Raw genomic sequence first — 21,847 nt, forward strand, 5'->3', positions numbered from 1 at the left:
CTGAGGTCAAAGAAGTTTTTTCCTGCTTTCTCCTCTAGGGTTTTGATGGTTTCCTGTCTCACATTCAGGTCCTTCATTCATTTTGAGTTTATTTTTGTGTATGGTGTAAAATGTGGTCTAGTTTCATTCTTCTGCATGTTGCTGTCCAGTTCTCCCAGCACCATTTGTTAAAGAGACTTTTTTCCATTGGATACTCTTTCCTACTTTGCCAAAGATTAGTTGGCCATGCATTTACGGGTCCAATTCTGGGTTCTCTATTCTATTCCATTGGTCTATGTGTCTGTTTTTGTGCCAATACCATACTGTCTTGATGATTACAGCTTTGTAGCAGAGGCTAAAGTCTGGGATTGTGATGCCTCCCGCTTTGATTTTCTTCTCCAGTATTACTTTGGCTATTTGGGGTGTTTTGTAGTTCCATACAAATTTCAAGATTGTTTGTTCTAGCTTTGAGAAGAATGCCGGTGCAATTTTGATTGGGATCACATTGAATGTGTATATTACTTTGGGTAGTATTGACATTTTAACAATATTTATTCTTCCAATCCATGAGCAGGGAATGTTTTTCCATTTCTTTGTGTCTTCTTCAATTTCCTTCAGAAGCATTCTACAGTTTTAAGCATACAGATCTTTTACATCTTTGGTCAGGTTTACCCTAGGTATTTTATGGTTCTTGGTGCAATTGTGAATGGGATCAGTTTATTTCTCTTTCTGTTGCTTCATTATTGGTGTATAAAAATGCAGCCGATTTCTGTACATTGATTCTGTACCCTGCAACTTTGCTGAATTCATGTATCAGTTCTAGCAGACCACGGTTGTTTAACATAGTGTTGGAAGTCCTAGCATCAGCAATCAGACAACAAAATGAAATAAAAGCATCAAAATTGGCAAAGATGAAGTCAAACTTTCACTTTTTGCAGACAACATGATACTCTACATGGAAAACCTGACAGACCCCACCAAAAATTAACTTTCCTATGACTCCCACAATATTCATCATTATATAGAACATGATGACCCTTTCACATGCATGTATTTAATGTATGTATTTTTTTACCCTTTGTTCACATAACCCTTATGAAATTTAAAGCAAAGCCTTCTCTCCCAGTAGGACTTGGCCTATTTAACTTACTTTGGGTTTTTTAAATGTTTATTTATTTTGAGACAGAGAGAGAGAGAGAGAGAGAGAGAGTGCCTGCGGGCACGTGAGTGGGTGCGAGTGGGAGAGAACAGAGAGAGATGGCAAGAGAATCCCAAGCAGGCTCTGCACTGTCACCAACCATGGAATCTCATCAATCATGAGATCATGACCAGAGCCAAAATCAAGAGTCTGATGATTGACTGAGCCATCCAGGCACCCTTATTTAACTAACTTTGTCATGGCAATAAACAGTCACCCCAAAGTGGAGTTTCTAGGGAGAATGACAGTTTAAAATGGGGTTGGAAGTTCCACAGATAGGATTCTGAGAATCTAATACAAAAATATGAAGTCACCTGCAAAATGGGTGTGCATGCTGCTTTTCTCAAGGGAGCAGATCCATATTTTCATTAGATTTTTTTTTCCTTCCTTAGGACTTCAAGATTAAAAATCACAAGTTTCCTTACCACAATGAGATATCAGCTCACACCTGTCAGAATACCTAAAATCAACAACTCACAAAACAACTGATGTTGGAGAGGATGTGGAGAAAGGGGAACATTTTTGCACTGATGGTGAGAATGCAAACTGGTGTAGCTACTCTGGAAAACAGTATGGAGGTTCCTCAAAAAGTTAATACAATGCTCTATGACCCAGCAATAACTAGTTATTATTATTTTTTTGGTAATTTAAAATTTTTAATAACTACATTAAAAAATAAGAAACAGGTGAAACTAAATTTAATACTTTTTGTTCATCCCAACATATCCAAATTATTAACATTTCAACATGTAATCAATATTAAAACACTATCAATATTTTAATATTATTAACAGTGTATAACCCATTTTTAAACTAAGTCTTCAAATACCTGTATTTGACACAAGACATCTTAATTGAGACTAGCCATACTTCAAGTGTTCAGGAGCCACATGTTAATTAGTTGCTACTGTTTTAGTCAGCACAGTTTTATACCATTGTTGGAAATTATTCTAAAGAAGCTCTATTTCAGTGAGTAGCTCACTTCTGCAACTCTTTGATTGCTTCTGTTATCAACAAAACATTATTATTGATTATCATTCATGGCATTATTTAATTATCAGCAACAAACTGTTAAATCTACCTAGATTAGATTACTCATGAGGTTCATTATCAGAGCTTTGATTAATACGGCACTGTTAGTTATTTATCCAAAGGATACAAAAATGCTGATTCGAAGGGGCACATGCACCCTGATGTTTATAGCAGTGCTATCAACAATAGCCACGTTATGGGAAGAGCCCAAATGTCCATCAATTGACAATCAGATAAAGAAGATGTGGTATATATAATGGAATAGTACTTAGCAATCAAAATGAATGACATTTTGCCATTTGCAACAATGTGGATGAAACTAGAGTGTATTATGCCATGCTAAGTGAAATAAGGAAATCAGAGAAGATAAATCTATGATTTCATCCATATGTGGAATTTAAGAAACAAAACAGGTGAACACAGAGGAAGGGAAGGAAAAATAAGATAAAAACAGAGAGGGAGGCAAACCATAAGAGACTCTTAAATACAGAGAACAAACTGAGGGCTGATGGAGGGGAGGTGTGTGGTAGGGGGATGGGCTAAATGGGGGATGGGCATTAAGGAGGGCATTTGTTGGGACGAGCACTGGGTGTTACATGTAAGTGATGAATCACTAAATTTTACTCCTGAAACCAATACTACACTGTATGTTAACTAACTTGAATTCAATTAAAAGGAAAAAAAACTATACTGTAATTAAAACTAAAAAGTAAGAAAACAATAAGATAAAATAAAATAAAATAATATCAATGTTGATAAACAAACAAAAAAGAATCACAAGCTTCCTTAAAACATTAAATACGAAGGGGTGCCTGGGTGGCTCAGTCAGTTAAGCGTCTGACTTTGGCTCAGGTCATGATCTTGCAGTTTGTGAGTTCAAGCCCCGCGTCAGACTCTGTGCTGACAGCTCAGAGCCTGAAGCCTGCTTCGGATTCCATGTGTCTCTCTTTCTGCCTCTTCCCCGCTCGCACTGTCTCTCTCTCTCTCTCAAAAATAAATAAACGTCTGGGGCGCCTGGGTGGCGCAGTCGGTTAAGCGTCCGACTTCAGCCAGGTCACGATCTCGCGGTCCGTGAGTTCGAGCCCCGCGTCAGGCTCTGGGCTGACGGCTCGGAGCCTGGAGCCTGTTTCCGATTCTGTGTCTCCCTCTCTCTCTGCCCCTCCCCCGTTCATGCTCTGTCTCTCTCTGTCCCAAAAATAAATAAAAAACGTTGAAAAAAAAAATTAAAAATAAATAAACGTTAAAAAAAAACAGTAAATATGGAGTTATCTTAGGACCTAGCAATTCCTATTTTAGATATACACCCAAGAAAACTGAAGAGATGTTAATACAAAAACATGTATATTAATGTTCATAGCAGCATTATTCATAGTAGCCAAAAAGGGCAAACAACCCAAATGCCATCAACTGATAAATGGATAAACAAAATGTGGTATTACCATACCATGGAATAGCACTCAGCCATAAAAAAATGAAGTATTGATCTGTGCTACAGTACAGATGAAGCTTGAAAATATTATGCAATGTGAAAGAACCCAGACACTAAAAGCCCCACACTGCATGATTCCATTTACATGGAACATCCAGAGTAGGCACACATCCACAGAGACAGAGAGTAAACTAATGACTGCCAGGGGGTGGGGAGAGGGTCTGACTGAGGGTGACTACTAATGGATACCAGGGTTCTTGGTGTGATGGAAATGTTCTGGAATTATGGTAGTAATGGCTGCACAACTTTGTGAACATACTAAAAATCACTGAATTGTATACTTTAAAAGGGTGAATTTATGGTAAGTGAATACTATATCTAAAAAAAGCCTCCTCTTACCTAGCTGCATGCTTGATATCTTTTTCATCATCTCTCCTTACCTAAACTCTATGCATGTACACATTGCTCCCAATCACCTCCTTTTCTTCAGGTTCCTAATTTGCATAGTTTCTCAGGCTGAAAAATTCCAGAGATCTAATTTCTTGTCTCTTGGTTTCAACACCCATCAGTCACCAATGCTAGGCCTTTTTATTAACAATAAAACATACCACTCTTGAACATGTAATTCCTGCCAGACACTATGCTAGATGATCCACAATTATCTTTAATTTTTACAATAATCATGCATTTTGCAGAGGACAAAACTGAGGCTTAAAAGTAAGTATCTGTCCTTTAGTCTCTCTCCCTCCCATCTGTCCTCCACCCTTCAGGCAGAGTGATCCTCCTAAAACCAAATCTGATCAAGTTATTCCCTTAACTAAAGCTCTTTAAAAGCCTCCTACTTGGGGCGCCTGGGTGGCTTGGTCGGTTAAGCATCCGACTTCGGCTCGGGTCATGATCTCGCGGTCCGTGAGTTCGAGCCCCGTGTCGGGCTCTGTGCTGACAGCTCAGAGCCTGGAGCCTGTTTCAGATTCTGTGTCTCCCTCTCTCTTTGCCCCCCCCCCCCCCCCCCGTTCATGCTCTGTCTCTCTCTGTCTCAAAAATAAATAAACATTTAAAAAAATAAAAAATAAAAAAATAAAAGCCTCCTACTCTCATAAAGTCCAGTAACTTGGTACGAGGTGCCCTCCACAATCCCTCTTCTCTCACCACTTCTTTTTTTTTTTTTTTCCTTTATTTTTTAATATATGAAATTTACTGTCAAATTGGTTTCCATACAACACCCAGTGCTCATCCCAAAAGGTGCCCTCCTCAATACCCATCACCCACCCTGCCCTCCCTCCCACCCCCCATCAACCCTCAGTTTGTTCTCAGTTTTTAACAGTCTCTTATGCTTTGGCTCTCTCCCACTCTAGCCTCTTTTTTTTTTTTTTTTTTTCCTTCCCCTCCCCCATGGGTTTCTGTTATGTTTCTCAGGATCCACATAAGAGTGAAACCATATGGTATCTGTCTTTCTCTGTATCTCTCACCACTTCTAATACCAGCTTCTTTCAGTTCCTGGACCATGCCATGCTCTTTCTCCTCCTGCCTCTGGACTTGGCAGGGTTCCCTTACTCATTCACACAACAAACATGTATGAATGGCCCACTATGTGTCTGGCATTGTACTTGCTGCTTGGGCATATGTGATGAATAAAACAGATGTAGGTCCTGCCTTCAAGGTACTTAAGGTCAAGTGGAGGAAACAATACTAAACAAGTAATTACAGGTTGTAATAAGTGAATGATGGAAGCAGGATGCTGTATCACAGAACATCTAGGGTTAGAAATCAGGGGAAAACTACAGTGATTGTTTTAGATAGGTTGGTCTGGTAAGAACTCAGGTGGTGACACACTCTGAAACCTGAAGATTAAGAAGCCAATTATGTGAAAAGTAGACAACAGGAGGGGGCAGTGAGTGCCAACAGATACTCCTGGAGACATCAGCAGAGCCCAAACCAAGGATTTTTGTAGGCCGTGGTTAAGAGTTTGGATTTTATTGTAAGTGCACTGGAATTCATTTAAGAATTTTATGTAAGGGAGTATCACCTTTTTTTTTTTTTTTTGCTGAGTGGAGAAGGGATTGGAAGGGCAGAAGATAAAAAACAGGGTCACATGGCCTGAAGAAATAGGAGGGGTGTAGGTGAGAAATGTGGGTGATTTGGACAAGGGTCTGAGAGTAAAGGAGGAAAAAAGTAGACAAAATAGACGCAGAACTGACCTGACTGGCAGTCATCCACTGAAAGTTATGAAGAAAGGATACACAGAGTTTGGGGAATTGTCACTAGAGGAAGTAAGCTTACCACAGAAACAGAATCAGAGGATCTCAGGCCCATGCTGACTGAAGTTGATCATTTTCATTTTATAGTGTCACCAATTTGCCCAGGACTTTTTCCAGCAAAACTGAGCCACATAAGTGCAGGTGCAAAGAAAACAAAAGGTTGGGTTCATCCGGAGTATGGGTTTTGCCAGAGGAATAAAAGTCAGGGAGAGACAACAGAACAGTACATCTTCAAGGAAGAGATCATGATAAAATAGAACATGCATTCTAAACTGTTGAAGGGGGTACAGATGGAAAGAAAATGGAAGGATCAATGGGTGGGGAGGTATAGATGAAGTTCAAGAATTGTATCTTTGGGGTACATAAGGGAGTTTATAAAGATAAGAGACTGCTCACACTAGGAGGAAGTTATAATTGTTTCTTCTGCAAAATTAGTCATTTTCCTCCCTAGGCAAAACATGACTATTTAATCTCCAACCACACCCATCCTGTGTTTTCCGGCTCCCTGTCTTCCCACAATTCCCCAGCACTACCACTTGAGTTTGTCATGATCTCATCCAATCTTAAAGGCCCACCCGCAACTACTCCTTCCTTGAAGCATTTCCATACTGAAACCTCTCCTCCCGGGGAAGAGCTCTCACCCAATGTGTACTGCTGGTAGTATGCGTGTTACCAGATATTAGTCAATCTTTTCCTTCCTAAGCCCCTTTACTCAATTGGAAAAAAGGCATTATTATAAACAGTCAAAAGTCTCTAGATCCAGTGAGCACCAGGCACAGAGCAAATCACTCAGTACAGCTAACACAGACTTCAGGCACATGGGCCACCCAGCTTCACTGGTTATCTAAGGCAGGATTCCACTTAAGTTGAGCAAAAGCTCATAGTCTCTGTTCATAAAAGTCCCAGATACTTCCATTTACCTCAAGAGTAAATTTTTATCCAAATTTAATTTCATATAAATTTATACAAATTTAATTTTAATCCATTCAAACCCCCCTTGTGGGTAAATCAGCACTGGCAGGATGTGGGGATTCAGGACTTGTAAGATGACTGGAAGTCTGCACGTCCCAACTTGAGAAAAGCCACGTTCACTAAAGATAATAATTTTCCTCACAGTTTAATGCAGGGCCAGAGAGACCTGAAATAAGAGCTAAATCAAACGGCCACATGAGAGGCAGCAAGAATCAGTTGGCACGGGGTTGTACTCTTGGTCTGACTTCAGCGTGGCGCCTACCTTCCACCTCTCCAGCTCCAGCTGCAGGGGCCGTGTCAGCGGTCGCCCGCGGGCCTGCTGCCATGGCTAGCTTCGCCCCAACCCCAAACCGGAGCGGAGTGGAGTGGGTTCTAAGGAGGGCCAAGAACCAGGTTCTGGGGTCGCACGACGGGAAGGAGTCGCCGTAGCAGCTGCAGGACTCTTCCCGGAAGCACCCCTCACGCAGCAGTCACGTGACGTGAGCTGGGCGGGGCCACGCAGGTTTGTTTTGATTCCCTTGTTGTTGAAATGTCAGCACGTGGTCTGTCTGTAGCGCTTTTTACCTTCCCCAGATCTTAGCCTTCTTTCATTGTAGTCTTTTTTGGCTTAGTTTCTGCTCCTCTGTTTTTAGTCTGGTCCTTCCTATCTGCCTTGGCGCTTTCCTCCACCCAAAGTATTGGAGTTTTAGGGGATGGTTTGCAGTTTTGTGGGGCTCCGGGCGGTGGAATGTGGCTCTGCCTCCGCATACTCTGTAGCCGCGCTCACTAGCTTTGGGCACCAGGAGAGGTCACGCTTCTCTTCCACCTCTCTTGCCCTTGTGGCAGTAACTTGACTCCATCTGGTTTTTGTGGCTGCTGGGGAATACGAACCTCAGGCAAATATCCTTTAATTGTGTTCTCCGTGACTCATTCCCGACCCACACAAGACAAATCGCTTGACCTAGGGTTTCAAAGCTACTAACCGACAGCTGTCAGGCTTCCGGATTTGTATAATGAAATAAATAAACAATCTGTTGCTTGATCAAGACATCAACAATCCCCACCCTTCTCACTTTTCCACTGGTCAAAATTGTAATAACTGGAGATGGATCTAAGTGATTAGGAGCAGAAACCTAGTCTTAATCAACCTATCTTTATTGCTAGCCTGTTATTGACAAACAGAGGGTTGAACGATATGTGTCTTTTTTTATACATATGAATGCAACTCCCTAATTTATAATCTCAGTGAGTAAAACAAAAAGCTAATAAAACTAGGCAGTACTTTATGTAAAAAAATAAACGAAAAGTTAGGTTCATGCGTTAAATCTTATCCTATATCCCCTTTCATTTCTGAAGTTAGAAATCCAACAAAAATAACAATAAACCCAATATAGAAGCAAGCATTAGCGTAAGTGATCAGAAGTCTCAGAGTTGTTTATTGAGCACGTGATGTAAACTTCGGCACTTCCTCCAGCAATCCCAGGTTCCTTGCCCAACGTCCTCTTAAGCTTCTCCGGGAGTTTCCTCTTTCCCGGGCTCAGCCACGCCCCTCCCGCCTTTTCAGTTCTGCTTGTCCTCCCCCGGGGAAGCAGTCTCCACTCTCTCTCCCGCCTCTCCAGCACCCGGTGGGGGCGGGGGGCTGCCCCAGTCCGGGACCCCAGCCTCCTCTTAGCCCGCCGCACCTGCCCCGCCTTCCAGCCCCAGGCCGGCTGGCGCGGCGCAGGCGCACCAGGCGTGGACCGGAGGCCGAGGGCTACCACAGCAGCTTCGGCCTCCACCTCCTCCTGCAGCATCCGCGCCGGGCTGGTCGGCAGCCACCGGGGCCGCGCTGGGCAGGGGCTCCGCGGACCGCGCGTTGTCATGGGCGCGGGCTGGAGCACCGAGGAGGAGCGGCAGCCACTGCTAGGGCCCGGACTCGGGCCTGCGCCGGGGACTGTCTGGAGAAGCCGGGAGGCGGCGGCGGCGGCGGCGGCGGCGTCCGGGGTACCCGCGGCGGTCCCGGGTCCCGGACGGGTCTACGGGCGCCGCTGGCTGGTGCTGCTGCTCTTCTCGCTGCTGGGGTTCGCGCAGGGCCTGGTCTGGAACACCTGGGGCCCCATCCAGAACTCGGCGCGCCAGGCCTACGGCTTCTCCAGCTGGGACATCGCGCTGCTCGTGCTGTGGGGGCCCATCGGCTTCCTGCCCTGCTTCGCGTTCATGTGGCTCCTGGACAAGAGAGGTGAGGGGGTCCGGGCTGCGTCAGACCGGTGTTGTCGCTTCTGGGGGAGCCGGAGCCCGCCAGCCGCCGCCCTCGGCTTCGTCTTAGGGGTTATGTGAGGTGACTGAGTGTTGCTGGTATCCCGTTCCCGTCTAGGAACCCTCCGTCCCCAAAGCGACAAATGTGGCAAGGCTCCTTTGCCTTCTTTATTTATGTTTACATGAAGGCCCATTATGCAACAGCAGAGACTAAGAGATCTCTAAATGTTCAGGCTTTTGCACAGTGTGGACGTCAGAGCATCCTCGTGCACGTGCTATGTATGTTTTTTACACCTAACAAAAATGACTGATGCTTTGACTTCAAAGGGATTGGGAGGTGTTGTGGGTGATAGGTCAGAAAATAGACCGACGATGCCCAGATATAAGGAAGTATTGAGTTGGCTTTGCATACTAAATGACTCCTGCCCAAGGCTGTTGGAAAACTCCTGTCCGATGCTTTGATTTCTCTAAAATGGTGAAAGGCAGTTATAAAGTGTGTGTTTGTGACTAGGTTGTTGTTTCAGTTGAGATTTGTGACTCTCAGATAAAGCGTGGCAGGTGAAGGAAGACTCTCTGAGGAATACTCCGAACAGACATCTCACTTTACCACTTGCCATGTGATTCTGTGAGGAGAAAAAAGAGGTCATAGGACTGAATTATATACTACACAGGTGTGGGTAAATGATTCTTGATCAATGTGATGTAACTGATGGAAAAGGAGGACAGTTTTAGGCATATAAGTATAGTTGCCAAAGCAAGAGAAATAGCTTGGTATGTACGCTCTGTGTTTAGTTTGAGCATTAATTTTAAGAAGACCATCGACAAACTGGGGCACTTCAAAAGTTGCATGACAAGAATAATAAAGGATGTAAATATCATAATGTGTAAGATTGAGGGAACTGGGTGTGTCATGTTTCAGAAAGAAACTTGAGGCAGAATATAAAATACGTGAAGATCAATTAAAAGAGGAATTAGACTTACTCTGTGTAGTTCTAGAAGGAAGAATGAAACCGAGTGAAGTTACAAAAGGATGTAACTCAAAGCAATAAAGGAAGAACCTTCTAAGAACAAAAGGTGTCCAGCCCTGGAAGGTGTTTCTTGACTGGCCTAAAACTTCCAGATTAGGTACTTTTGCAGAGGATGAGTGTGCTAGATGTCCAGGAAAGGTTTCTTGTAATGAATGGAGGTTTTGTTTGGATTTATTTGTTTGCTTTTAAACTGATTGTATTTGGATTTCACCACTTTTTCCATCAATGTCTTTTTTTTTCTTCCTGTTCCAGGATTCAATCTAGTGTTCCAAATTACATTTAGTTATGATTTCTCACTGATCTCCTCCAATCTGTGACAATTCCTCTGTCATTCCTTACTAGGTTGGCTAAATTTAGGGGAAACTGTTGTTTTGTTGTTTCTTTTTATTTATCTTTATATCGGGAGCATTTTCCAATATTCTAAATTAAACCAACTTTGTTTTTATGGTAGAAGAATGTTAATTTTTACTTTTTTATTATAATTTTATGAACTAGCTGTGGCTGGATAAATTAGGGACTACCTGTTCACCTTATAAAATAAGTTACTTTAGGATTTCTTTCAGTAGTTCCTCTAACCACATGGGGAATTCAGATGTGTATTTGCCGTTGCTTGAAGCTATAAAACATAAATTTAAAAATTCTCTTTTAGGAAGTGGTTTTCCTTTTCAGTAAGAGAAAGCTGCTATACTTTCGTATGTTGGCTGTCCTGCCGCAGATGTCCTATCTACGTACATAGAAAGTAAGTTCCTGCCATCCTTGGGTACTAAAATACGTTGCTCCATAGAGGGTAGATAGTTGTCTGGCCTTCCTGCTACTGTGGGTCCCAGTCAGCTTAGTAGAGAAGACTGGTTATCTTCCTAAGATGGGTTTTATACCCTCTCACCACTTTTCATCATTCAGAGAAGAGACAAAAAAGGACAGCTAGTAAGATAATAGGAGAGCCAAGAGCAAGTGTGCCCTAGAAGCCAAGTGAAGAAAATTTTAAGAATGAGATAGTACCCAAATGTGTGTTGGGAGACAGCCTTCCCAGAGCCTACATTCTAATGAGGAGGTCTACGTAATAAACAAACAATAAAATTAAATATTTAGTATGCCAGATGGCATTGCTATCCAGATAATTGCCATGGAGAAAAATAAAGCAGGGCAAAAGAGAAAGAGAGGAGGTCATGGTTGAAGAATGGAATGCTTGAAATTGAGATGATGTCATGGATGCAATCATAGTAAAGGTCAGAGTATAAGCAAGAAAACAGACTGCTGAGGTGTAGGGTAGAAGACACCATCATGGAATATGAAGTCAGGGGACTGAGAGGCCAGCATATTGAAATGATCATCTAGTGGATATCAAAATCACCAGATTTATGAAAAAGTAGTGTCACAAGGAATAAGAGTGAGCCAAGACATTTGCAAATGGTGAGGGTGAATGCCTTGGAGGTGTGTGGTGGTCTATAGAGGACTGCAGCAAGGAGTTTTGAGTATTAGAATAAAATGTAATTAGAGCAGGGGCTCCTGGGTGGCTCAGTCAGTTAAGCATCCTACTTCAACTCAGGTCATGATCTTGCGGTTTGTGAGTTCAAGCCCCACATCGGGCTCTGTGTTCACAGTGCAGAGCCTGCTTCAGATCCTCTGTCTCCCTGTCTGTCTGTCCCTCGCTTGCTCGCTCTCTCAAAAATAAGTAAATATTTAAAAAATTTTTTAGTTAATAAAAAAATATTATTAAAGCAAAGACTATTCTGGCCATGATAGAGTAATAGGAATGGGACTTATCCTTCTATTTTAAACAACTAAAAACAAAAAATGTATATGAAACAGAGTTCTCAGACATTGGACAAAAGGCAGGGCAGGACAGCGATCACCATGAATGCTTCAGCTTATTGCCTGGAGAGCATTTCCAGGTAGCAGTGCAGAGATGGGGAGTCCAGACATTCCTGCCGTTTTTCTAAGTTGAGACCATTTAGAATTGCAAGAGGCCAACTTAGCTAGAAATTTTAGGGTGAGAGTACCAGAAAGGAACTTAATGGAAAGTTCTAGATCTACAAGGAGTTCCTCTTGAGTCTGCAGCTGATAACTGATCTGCAGATAAATGTGAGGAAACTACCAAACACTGGAAAAAGGACTAGGAAAAAGAACAGGCAGAACAATTCCCCGAAGGCTGGGAATAGCTCACGTTCCCAACAGCCAGAAAGTAAAAACCTCAAAATACATAGGAGGTTGGGTTGAATACTCAGAGGGGCATTGTTTCAGTAATAAAGACAAAAGAACTCTAAGGTAAAAAATGCTTTTGTTTCACCTAATAAAGCTTGAAAGTATGTCTTGGAGGGGCACCTGGGTGGCTCAGTTGGTTAAGCGACTGACTCTTGGTTTCGGTTCATGTCATGATCTCCTAGTTAGTGAGTTTGAGACCCTCATCGGGCTCCACAGCTGGCAGCAAAGAGCCTGCTTGGAATTCTCTCTCTTTCCCTCTCTTTGCCCCTCCCCGGCTCGTACTCTGTCTCTCTCAAAATAAATAAACTTTACCAAAAAAAGTATTCCTTGGAAAGGTCAAAAGTAACTTGGCTATATCTCACCATTGTTCACAAATATTTAAAGGAGTGCAAAAGAAAACCTGTCATCCAACAAGGTAAAATTTAGAATTCCTGACATCAAAATAAAAATTTACCAAGCATGCAAAGAAGCAGGAAAATATCACCCATAAAGAGGAGGAAAAACAATGAATAGAAACAGATCCCAAAATGGTGCAGATAACAGAACTGGTAGACAGGAACATCAAATCACCTACTTTAAATAATCTACATATGTTCAAGAAGACAGAAGAAAGCATGAACATGTTAAGGAGAGACACAGGAAACAAAAAGACCAACATTAAATTTCTATGGTGAAAATGCAATCTGTGTCTGAGACAAGAAAAAAAAAAAAAAGATGTACTGGATAAGATTGAATAACAGATTAGATGTTACAAAAGAAAAGATTAGTGAACTTGACAGCAATAGATACTATCCAAAATGGAAAAGTGGGGGGCAAAAAAAGACTAAAAAGAAATGAACAAGAACCCCACCAGCATCAGTAAGCTGTAAAACAGTTTTAAGTGACCTAATATGTGTGTAATTAGGGTTCCAGAAGGAGAAGAGTAAGGGGAGAGGGCATAGAGTGAGATGAGGGAGGGCCAAAATAATTGAGGAAATAATGGCAGAAAAATTCCCTGTCTATAAACCCACAGCTCTAAGAAATACAAGAATCCTAGCAGAAGAAACATGAAGAAAACTACACTGAGGCACATCACAATCATGTTGCTTAAAACCAGAGAAAATCTTAAAAACATCAAGGAAAGAGACTGCAGAGCTTTAGGGAGGAGAGAGTAATAGTGATCTGGAAGTGCTAGAGAAGCAGTGTCATCAGGAGAGGGGTTTTGGTGGGAGTAAGAAGGTGAAGAGAACATTTGGAGAAGGGCCTGAGAATGTAGGGATTCCACTGATTCGTGGATTCAGAGTGCTCCGGAAGGCACAATGGAAAGGTTTCAGGAGTTGGGGACACTACAGAGATGAGGCCAGATTAGGGGATATATGAAGCCATATTTGTATAGCAATGACCTGTGAATCTTAGATTTCTCATGACTGATGTAAGCAGAAAATAACAGGCACAATGTGATTATTCCTGATGGTCTCTAAAGCAGATTGGGGTGGCAAGGTTGTGGTTGTTGGGGATAGGGAACCTGGGGGGTCTTACCAAGAACAAGTAGAGCTGGTCTTCACTCCAGCTGTTGAAAGTGTGGAGCCTGGGAAGAACAGGCTTGCCAGACGAACTTTATGCCTATAATTAATTTCCCATGCATCCACCATGGATATGTGTTTGTGTCTGTTTTCCAATCAACTTTGCATCCTGATTTTTTAGGCACTTGTAGAGATGCCATTCCTATACCAAATATGATCCCAGTGAAAGGAGTTATTTCATCTATGGGAAGGAGGCTTCCTGCAGTGTCTGTGTGCCATATTTGGATAGAATTTGTTTTTTCAATCATGTTTGGTTTTCTGAAATTGTTCTAAAACCTTTCATCAGATGGTTTTTGGCATTCATATCCCAATACTATAATCACTTGGTATCTACTTATTTATGTAAAAGTACTAGATGTCTCATAAGCTATTTTCCTAGGGTCCTCATACCTCTCCTTCCTAAAATCAGTTGATGTCTTTTTTGATTACATGAAATTATAGAGTTCCGCCTTGTCAAGATTCGAATGCGATAAAGAAAGCATCCTGTTCGGAATTGAGCATCATCTGGGGTGGATTAAGTAATACTTGGCAACAATTAAAAATAAGCAAGAGGGGCGCCTGGGTGGCGCAGTCGGTTAAGCGTCCGACTTCAGCCAGGTCACGATCTCGCGGTCCGTGAGTTCGAGCCCCGCGTCAGGCTCTGGGCTGATGGCTCGGAGCCTGGAGCCTGTTTCCGATTCTGTGTCTCCCTCTCTCTCTGCCCCTCCCCCGTTCATGCTCTGTCTCTCTCTGTCCAAAAATAAATAAAAAACGTTGAAAAAAATAAGCAAGAAAAGGGGTACCCTGGGTGGCTCAGTCAGTTAAGCATCCAACATCAGCTCAGGTCATGATCTCTCAGTTTGTGAGTTTGAGCCCCGCGTCGGACTCTGTGCTGACAGCTCAGAGCCTGGAGCCTGCTTTGGACTCTCTGTCTCCCTCTCTTTCTGCCCCTCTCCAGCTTGCATTCCTCTCTCTCTCTGTCTCTGTCTCTCTCAAAAATAAATAAACACTAAAACAAAAATTAATTTAAAAAAAGGTAATCAAGAAAGCCACAAGTGGTACCTGTGAGATTGCTTTAATAATCAGCTTTTCACAACTTGTTTGTTCTAAAATGTATATATTTAACTGTTATTGTCATTTATTTGATAAAAACTATAATTGAGTAGAAAAGTGTGCTGACCTTCAGCCAGTAATAATAGGAAGCCTGGTTATTTGGACTATATGGCCATAAACAATGCCTCACTGCTTACTTGGTGGCTGCTTACCTTAATTACAAACCAAATACTTAGAAAAAAAAATATCATTTAGCAGGTAAGCCTTCTAGTCCCAAATCTATAAAATTTTCTTCAGTATCTCATAGGACACCCCATATAACCTTATAAGAGCAACATTTTGCAAGTTTAGCATGTTTATGACCATGAATGTACTTATTATTAATTACACTCTATTTCCTGTGGCTATAATGTGTGTTTAAAATCTGCATTCTCTTAATAGAAACAGTAAATGAACAGTATGTATATATTACTTCTTACTGAGAAACACAATTTTCTATGGTATTCCTTCTGCCAAGTTGTATTAATCATATTCAAATCATATAAGAATATCATAAAGCTAACTCAGTTCATATCACACATTATCCTCAATGTGGCATGTGTGTGCCTGATGCATATCTCGTTTATTTTCCTTTCTATGTTTAATCTGCATAATTATAGTTTTGTTGACTTTCAATTTCCTTGGTTAAGAAACAAAATTCAACTGAGTAAATTTAAAGATACTTATTGGCTTTATTCAATGATTCATGAATCAGACAGGATCTCATATAGCATATGAGCATATATGCTCATATAGAAAGGAGTTCCAAGGAGCTGTACAAAATGAAAGACCTTTATACACAGAATGGAGCAAAGGAAGTTGGATTGGTTGTGGCAAGGTCATCTTCCTTAAGGGGACAGAAGGGGTCTCTCTGTCAGGCAGGTTAACTCACTAGCACTGGTTGACTAGATTAGGGATCCATTTCTGGGAGAACCAAAAATAATGAAGTCCATTTAGTTTGGTGACATGAGGCTTTGCATGAACAACCCTATTTTTGGCCTGTTGTCTTGTTTTTAACACCTTAAAGCAGAAAAGCCCTTTGAAAACCAAAATACTTAACCATCTCCCATCTTTCAAAAAAAAAAAAGATCTGGAAAAAAGAAACATTTGCACTAAAAAATTTGCATTAAGTCTATTCACTATGAAATGGCTTCAAGGAAGTGTTGAGTTTAGGAGAAATTGGAAGAAATGTCGTCCCTTTTCCCACATGCTTGGTAAGAGCCCCCTGTGTGATGTGGTTGCTGCAAACAGCAAGGTGGTATTAGTTTAGTTGTAACAGAAATACAGCATTCAAGGGGCCCCTTGGGTGGCTCAGTCTGCTAAGCGTCCGACTTCAGCTCAGGTCATGATCTCGCATTTCATTAGTTCAAGCCCCGCATCGGGCTCTGTGCTGACAGCTCAGAGCCTGGAGCCTGCTTCGGATTCTGTGTCTGCCCCTCCCCTGTTTGTGCTCTCTCTCTCTGTCTCTCAAAAAATGAATAAATGTTAAAAAAAAAAAAAATGCAGCATTTGAACAGTAGGAATTTATAGTCCCATTATATTATTCTGCCATAGCTAGAATATTGTGTGTGTTTTTGGTTATCTTATTTTAATGTTTTTATATTCTCTTTTACCTTGTTATCCATGTGACTGACCATTGGCACACATTTTAAAAATAATTTATTTTATTTGAAATAGAAAGGGAAAAGCTATCTGATCAATATTATAAAGTTCTAAACCTTTTTTTATACTGTATCATTCTATGAATTGAAAGCCATCTGATAAGTCAAGAAAAATAAAAAGACCATTATTGTATTATCAAAGTGTTCTAAAAGGACCACCTCATATAACAAGCATTAGCTTGTCCTGATTATAAGATCAAGTACATAATTAGCTAGTTGTCATTTTTCAAGAAAATTTAAAGCAGTGGTCTATCACCTTAAAAATCTTTATAGGAGCAGGTTAGAATTTTTGCAACTTGCATTTGAAAATTGGAAATTTCATATTGGACGTATAAAGCTAAAATACCTACTCCTTTAAAATTATGTTCTATATTTTTAGTGTTCTATGTGAACAAAACATTGTAGCCATTCATTTTGAAAAACTAGAGCTATTGGAACTTCTTCCTTGGTGTGATCATTCAAGTTTTCTATTAAAGTTAGAATCCTTTCATTTTCAGCATGTAGAATTTTTCCCCCATTTGTAGTTTTAGCAAAAAGCTATAATATTAGAATATAACATCATTATGATTGAGTAAAAAAATCTTTGCTTTTGATATCGGACATATGTGAAAAGGATTTAAAAAATAACCCAGATGTTTTTGTTTCCTCTTAGGTCTTCGGGTAACTGTGCTTCTGACATCCTTCCTTATGGTTTTGGGAACTGGTCTAAGATGCATACCTGTATCAGACTTAATGCTTAAAAGAAGGTAAATCATAAATAACTTAAAATTTATCCCACATTTTTCTCTTTTTTATGAGTATATTATATATGTTTGGTTATAAGCTTTTAGTAAATATTTCCAGTTTTAAGAGTCTCAGTAGAAGGTCATATATTAGCATTTATTTTTCCCCCTACATGATGATTAATTCAATAAACATTTCTTAGTTGTCATATGGAAGAGGACTCTACTAGTTTTTCTGTAAATAAAAAGAACAATTAATCTTCATGCTATCTAGGAGCTATAGTGACCACAGGAAAATAATAGTATAACATAAGGAATAAAGTAGTTAATGCAGTAGAAGAAGTATAAAACTGTCCTGAGAGACTGAGAGAAGTTTTGGCTGAGGGTGTCAAAAAGAGTTCAAGTGGCACCTGGGTGGTTCAGTCTGTTAAGCATCTCTTTTTAAAAAAATTTTTTTTCAATGTGTATTTATTTTGAGAGAGACAGACAGAGCTCAAGAGAGAGAGGGGGACACAGAATCTGAAGCAGGCTCGAGGCTCTGAGCTGTCAGCACAGAGCCCAACGTGGGGCTTAAATTTGTGAACTATGAGATCGTGACCTGAGCCAAAGTCAGATGCTTAACTGATTGAGCCACCCAGGTGCCCAAGTGGCTGACTTTTGATTTTGGCTCAGGTCCTGATCTCAACAGTCATGAGATTGAACCCCACATTGGGCTCTGCACTAAGCATGGAGCCTGCTTGGGATTCTCTCTCCCTTCACTGCCCCTCCCCAACTGGTGTTTTTTCTCTCTCTCTTTCAAAATAAATGAATAAACAATAAAAAAAAAAAGTTCATGAAGGGGGTGATAATTAAACAAGGCATTGGAGGGTGAGTAGAATTTGATAACTGTAGTTTGGGGAAAGAATATTACAGAGTAGAAGAACAGCAGGAATGAAGGCATAGAGGTAGGTAAGCATAGGCCTCTTCTGGGATGGATAGGTAGCTTCGTTTGTGTACAGCATCATTTCTGCAACTGGGGTCTCTGGATGTATTCTCAGAGGGCACAAGGTACAAGAAAATTTTAAAGCTTTATTTTCCTGTTGGTTAGAATATTAAAAATTATTTTACCAGTAATAATCTGTAACTAAAAGACATTTTTACTGATCAGAACATCAATTTCTTAAATTAGTGTTTCTTAAACTGGGGCCATAGGATGTGATCTTGAAACTCATTGAGAAATTTTTCCCCTTTAAAGAGGACCCATAGGGGCATCTGGGTGGCTCAACCCGTTAAACATTTGACTTCGGCTCAGGTCATGAGCTCATGGTTTGTGGGTTCAGGCCCTGTATCAGGCTCTGTGCTGATCGCTCAGAGCCTGGAGCTGCTTCAGATTCTGTGTCTCCCTCTCTCTCTGCCCCTCCCTAGTTCACGCTCTGTCTTTTTCTCTTTCTCAAAAATAAATAAAAATTAAACAAAATTTTTAAAAAAAGGATTCATAGATTACTCAAGTTTGGGAAACACTGGTCTATGGGATAAGGTATAAGAATGGGATATAAAGAGATGAGTTTAGAAAAGGTTATCCAGAATATGAGGGATCTTAGATGCCGTCCTGTAGAATTGTGTTTTCCTCACTGAGCAGTTGGAAGCCACCTAGTTCTTAAGTGGCTCAGAGCAACAATAGGACCTGACCTGTATTGGGTAAACTCCTGATTTGAGGTATGTAGGATTGATTACAGAAGGGAGAGATAGTTGGTAGGAGACCAGGAAAGAAGGCATGAGAGCCCAAATTGGAGTCATTCTTTTATTTGTTTATTCATTTATCAGTTTAGTTACTTGACAGAATTCACTGTGTGCCAAGCTCTTTTCTGGACATGGGGAATACAACAGAGAACGCTATAGACAAATGCTTGTCTTTTGGAGTTTACATTCTAGTTGGGGAAAGAGGCGGTAAGATAGATAAGTAAATAAAATATATAGTATGTGTTATGGAGAAAAATTAAAGTAGGAAGGAAAGATTTGAAATGTCAAGGGAAGGATGGTGAAAGAATGGCCAAAACAAAACAAAACAAAACAAAAAAAATGCTTACTAGGAAGATAACTTTATGGGGTAAAAACCCAAAGAATGCACCATACATTATCTGGGGGCCAAGCATTCCAGGAAGAACAGCAAGTGTAAAGGGTGGGAAGGGAAGAATGTGCCTGCCTGGCAGGGAGGCTGGTGTGGCTGGAGCCATGTGAGATATGAGAGATTTCATGGGAAGAGTGACAGGAAATGATGAGACCAGCCTGGTTATAGAGTGGTGGGAGCATGAGACAGGGTCCTTTAAGACCTTAGCTTTTTCTGGGCTAGAAAACCATTGGTGGTTTTGAGTTGAGGAGAACCTTGGTCATAAGCTGCTCTGTTGAGAATAGACTGAAGCTGAAGGTCAAGGGCAGGAATAAGAAAACCAGTTGGGGCACTGGTGCAATAAACCAGGTGAGAGATGATGGGTTTCTGTGGAAAGCTAGTCTTCATTTCCTATCCTTTTGAGTGAGGTTTTAACAGATGAGTTTCATTATTGTGTTTGAGATGTTCATAATTTTTCAAACATACGGGTTTTTTTTTTAAGCATCCACAGTTTTTAAGTACAAACTTCAGTAAACTTAACTTTAATGATGCATTCTTTCAAAAAGCCCATTAATATTTTTGTTAGCTTTTCTTCTGTCATGGGCCATCCATATTATTCTCTGTAGTCTTATTTCCCTTTATATCCTTTCCAGTTGTAAAATTCTAGGAATAATGAAGAGTTGACTCTCCATCTTGGTGAAGAAGATGATATGAAAAAGAAATAGAGCTCATAAAGAAATGTAAACAAAGAGTTGAAAGAGAACTGCTAAAATAAAGAGTTCAGAGAGATTGAATCTTTCATAAAAAGAGGGTATAAATTGAATTTTCAGTCCTTATATGTTCATCTATAAAGAATGTAGGAATATTATCTCCTTAAAATGACACTTCGTTTTATGTCCATACAGTATTTCTTTTAAGCAGTAGTATTAACAATGCATATGCATCTGTTAAAATGAAAATGCTACAATTAGAATATGTATTTTTGACTAGTAGGTTCAATAGATCACCACTTTTAAGCTTCAGTCTCCATCCTGATACACAGCGGGAAGGGGTAAAGACCTTTAACATGGATTTGACTAGCACTGAAAAGAGTATTTGGCCATCTATATTTTGTGCCCCTGTTTTACTTGGAGCTTTTTGAGTCTCAGACCCAGTCTTCAGGAATAGTGACCCTCCACCCTTGGCTTCCTATATCTTAGCTTCTGTAAGTCTCAAGACATGAAAATAGCAGCTTCTGACAAGCTCTTTTCTCAATTAGGATTTTTCTTACCACCTTCCTATTGGTGCTGTACCTCTGCATGGTATCAATATTTCTTTTATCTGCATAGTACCAATAAAAATTCAAGGAAATTATTTTGCCACTTCTATTAACGTCATGGATAAATAAGGAACTTAGAATAATGAACTATAAAGCATGTCTTCTATGATTGGGAAGCAGATCATACAAAAAAATTATAGATGACATTGCTCTATAGCACTATATGATATTGCATGCCCAGTAAATAAAGATTTCTGGAAGGTGAACTTAAAGTAAGTTATATCTGCTGTTAATCATATGTGTTTATCCAGCAATTCCCTAACACATGCCATATTATCTTCTAGTTCAGTATAGTTTTCATTAATATAAATAATAGATAACATTTACTAATGTGTGTTAGAAAGTTAAATAGTATGGTTCTAGTAAACATAGATTTTTTTTAAAGAAATATATTCGATTGTAAAATGCTTGTGGCTGGCAAAATTACATTTAAAATTACCAAAATGGCTGGCTCAGTTGGTGGAGCATGCAACTCTTAACCTCAGGGTTGTGGGATCAAGCCCCACATTTGGTGTAGAGATTACTTAAGAATAGAATAGAGGGGCGCCTGGGTGGCTCAGTCGGTTAAGTGGCTGACTTTGGCTCAGGTCATGATCTCATGGTCCGTGAGTTCGAGCCCCGCGTCGGGCTCTGTGCTCACAGCTCAGAGCCTGGAGCCTGTTTCGGATTCTGTGTCTCCCTCTCTCTGACCCTTCCCCATTCATGCTCTGTCTCTCTGTCTCAAAAATAAATAAACGTTAAAAAAAAAAAATTAAAAAAAAAATAGAATAGAATAGAAAGAAAAGAAATAACCGTATCAGAAATATTGTTTATTAAGTGGTTTTGTGATAATTACTTAGCTATCTGGGGACCAAAAAAAATGAAGAAAAACCTTAAATCTCTGTCTTACCACTTAAGTAAATTCAAATTGGATCAAAAATTTAAACGTAAAAAAAAATGAACCATAAAAGTGTTAGAACATGAGACTATTTTTCAATACTTTTTGCATGGGGAAGGCCTTCCTACACAAGTCCCAGAAGCCATAAAAGAAAGACTTCATCTGGGACCTCATCAAAATAAAAAGCTTCTGCACAGCGAAGGAAACGATCAGCAAAACTAAAAGGCAACCGACAGAA

At 40.4% G+C, this 21,847-nt stretch overlaps 2 protein-coding genes across 5 annotated transcripts in view; one reads left to right on the plus strand and one right to left on the minus strand.

Annotated features, from left to right (window-relative positions):
- HSPBAP1 (HSPB1 associated protein 1) overlaps nucleotides 1-7,351 on the minus strand; it is a 62,384-nt gene extending 55,033 nt beyond the window's left edge. For 3 of the 4 annotated variants that reach the window (XM_060639786.3, XM_060639783.3, XM_060639782.3), the window contains exon 1: nucleotides 7,131-7,351. In XM_060639786.3, coding sequence (XP_060495769.2) covers nucleotides 7,131-7,194 — 64 coding nt within the window. In that variant the 5' untranslated portion in view covers nucleotides 7,195-7,351. The remainder of the gene's footprint in view (nucleotides 1-7,130) is intronic. The other variant, XM_060639785.3, reaches the window with a different exon arrangement.
- Nucleotides 7,352-8,286: 935 nt separating this feature from the next.
- SLC49A4 (solute carrier family 49 member 4) overlaps nucleotides 8,287-21,847 on the plus strand; it is an 82,219-nt gene continuing 68,658 nt past the window's right edge. The window contains exons 1-2 of the mRNA XM_060639787.3: nucleotides 8,287-9,065; nucleotides 17,259-17,352. Of these exons, the coding sequence (XP_060495770.3) occupies nucleotides 8,708-9,065; nucleotides 17,259-17,352 (452 nt within the window). The 5' untranslated portion in view covers nucleotides 8,287-8,707. The remainder of the gene's footprint in view (nucleotides 9,066-17,258; nucleotides 17,353-21,847) is intronic.

Source organism: Panthera onca, chromosome C2 (assembly GCF_046562875.1).
Source record: "Panthera onca isolate mPanOnc1 chromosome C2, mPanOnc1 haplotype 2, whole genome shotgun sequence".
Lineage (NCBI taxonomy): Eukaryota > Metazoa > Chordata > Mammalia > Carnivora > Felidae > Panthera > Panthera onca.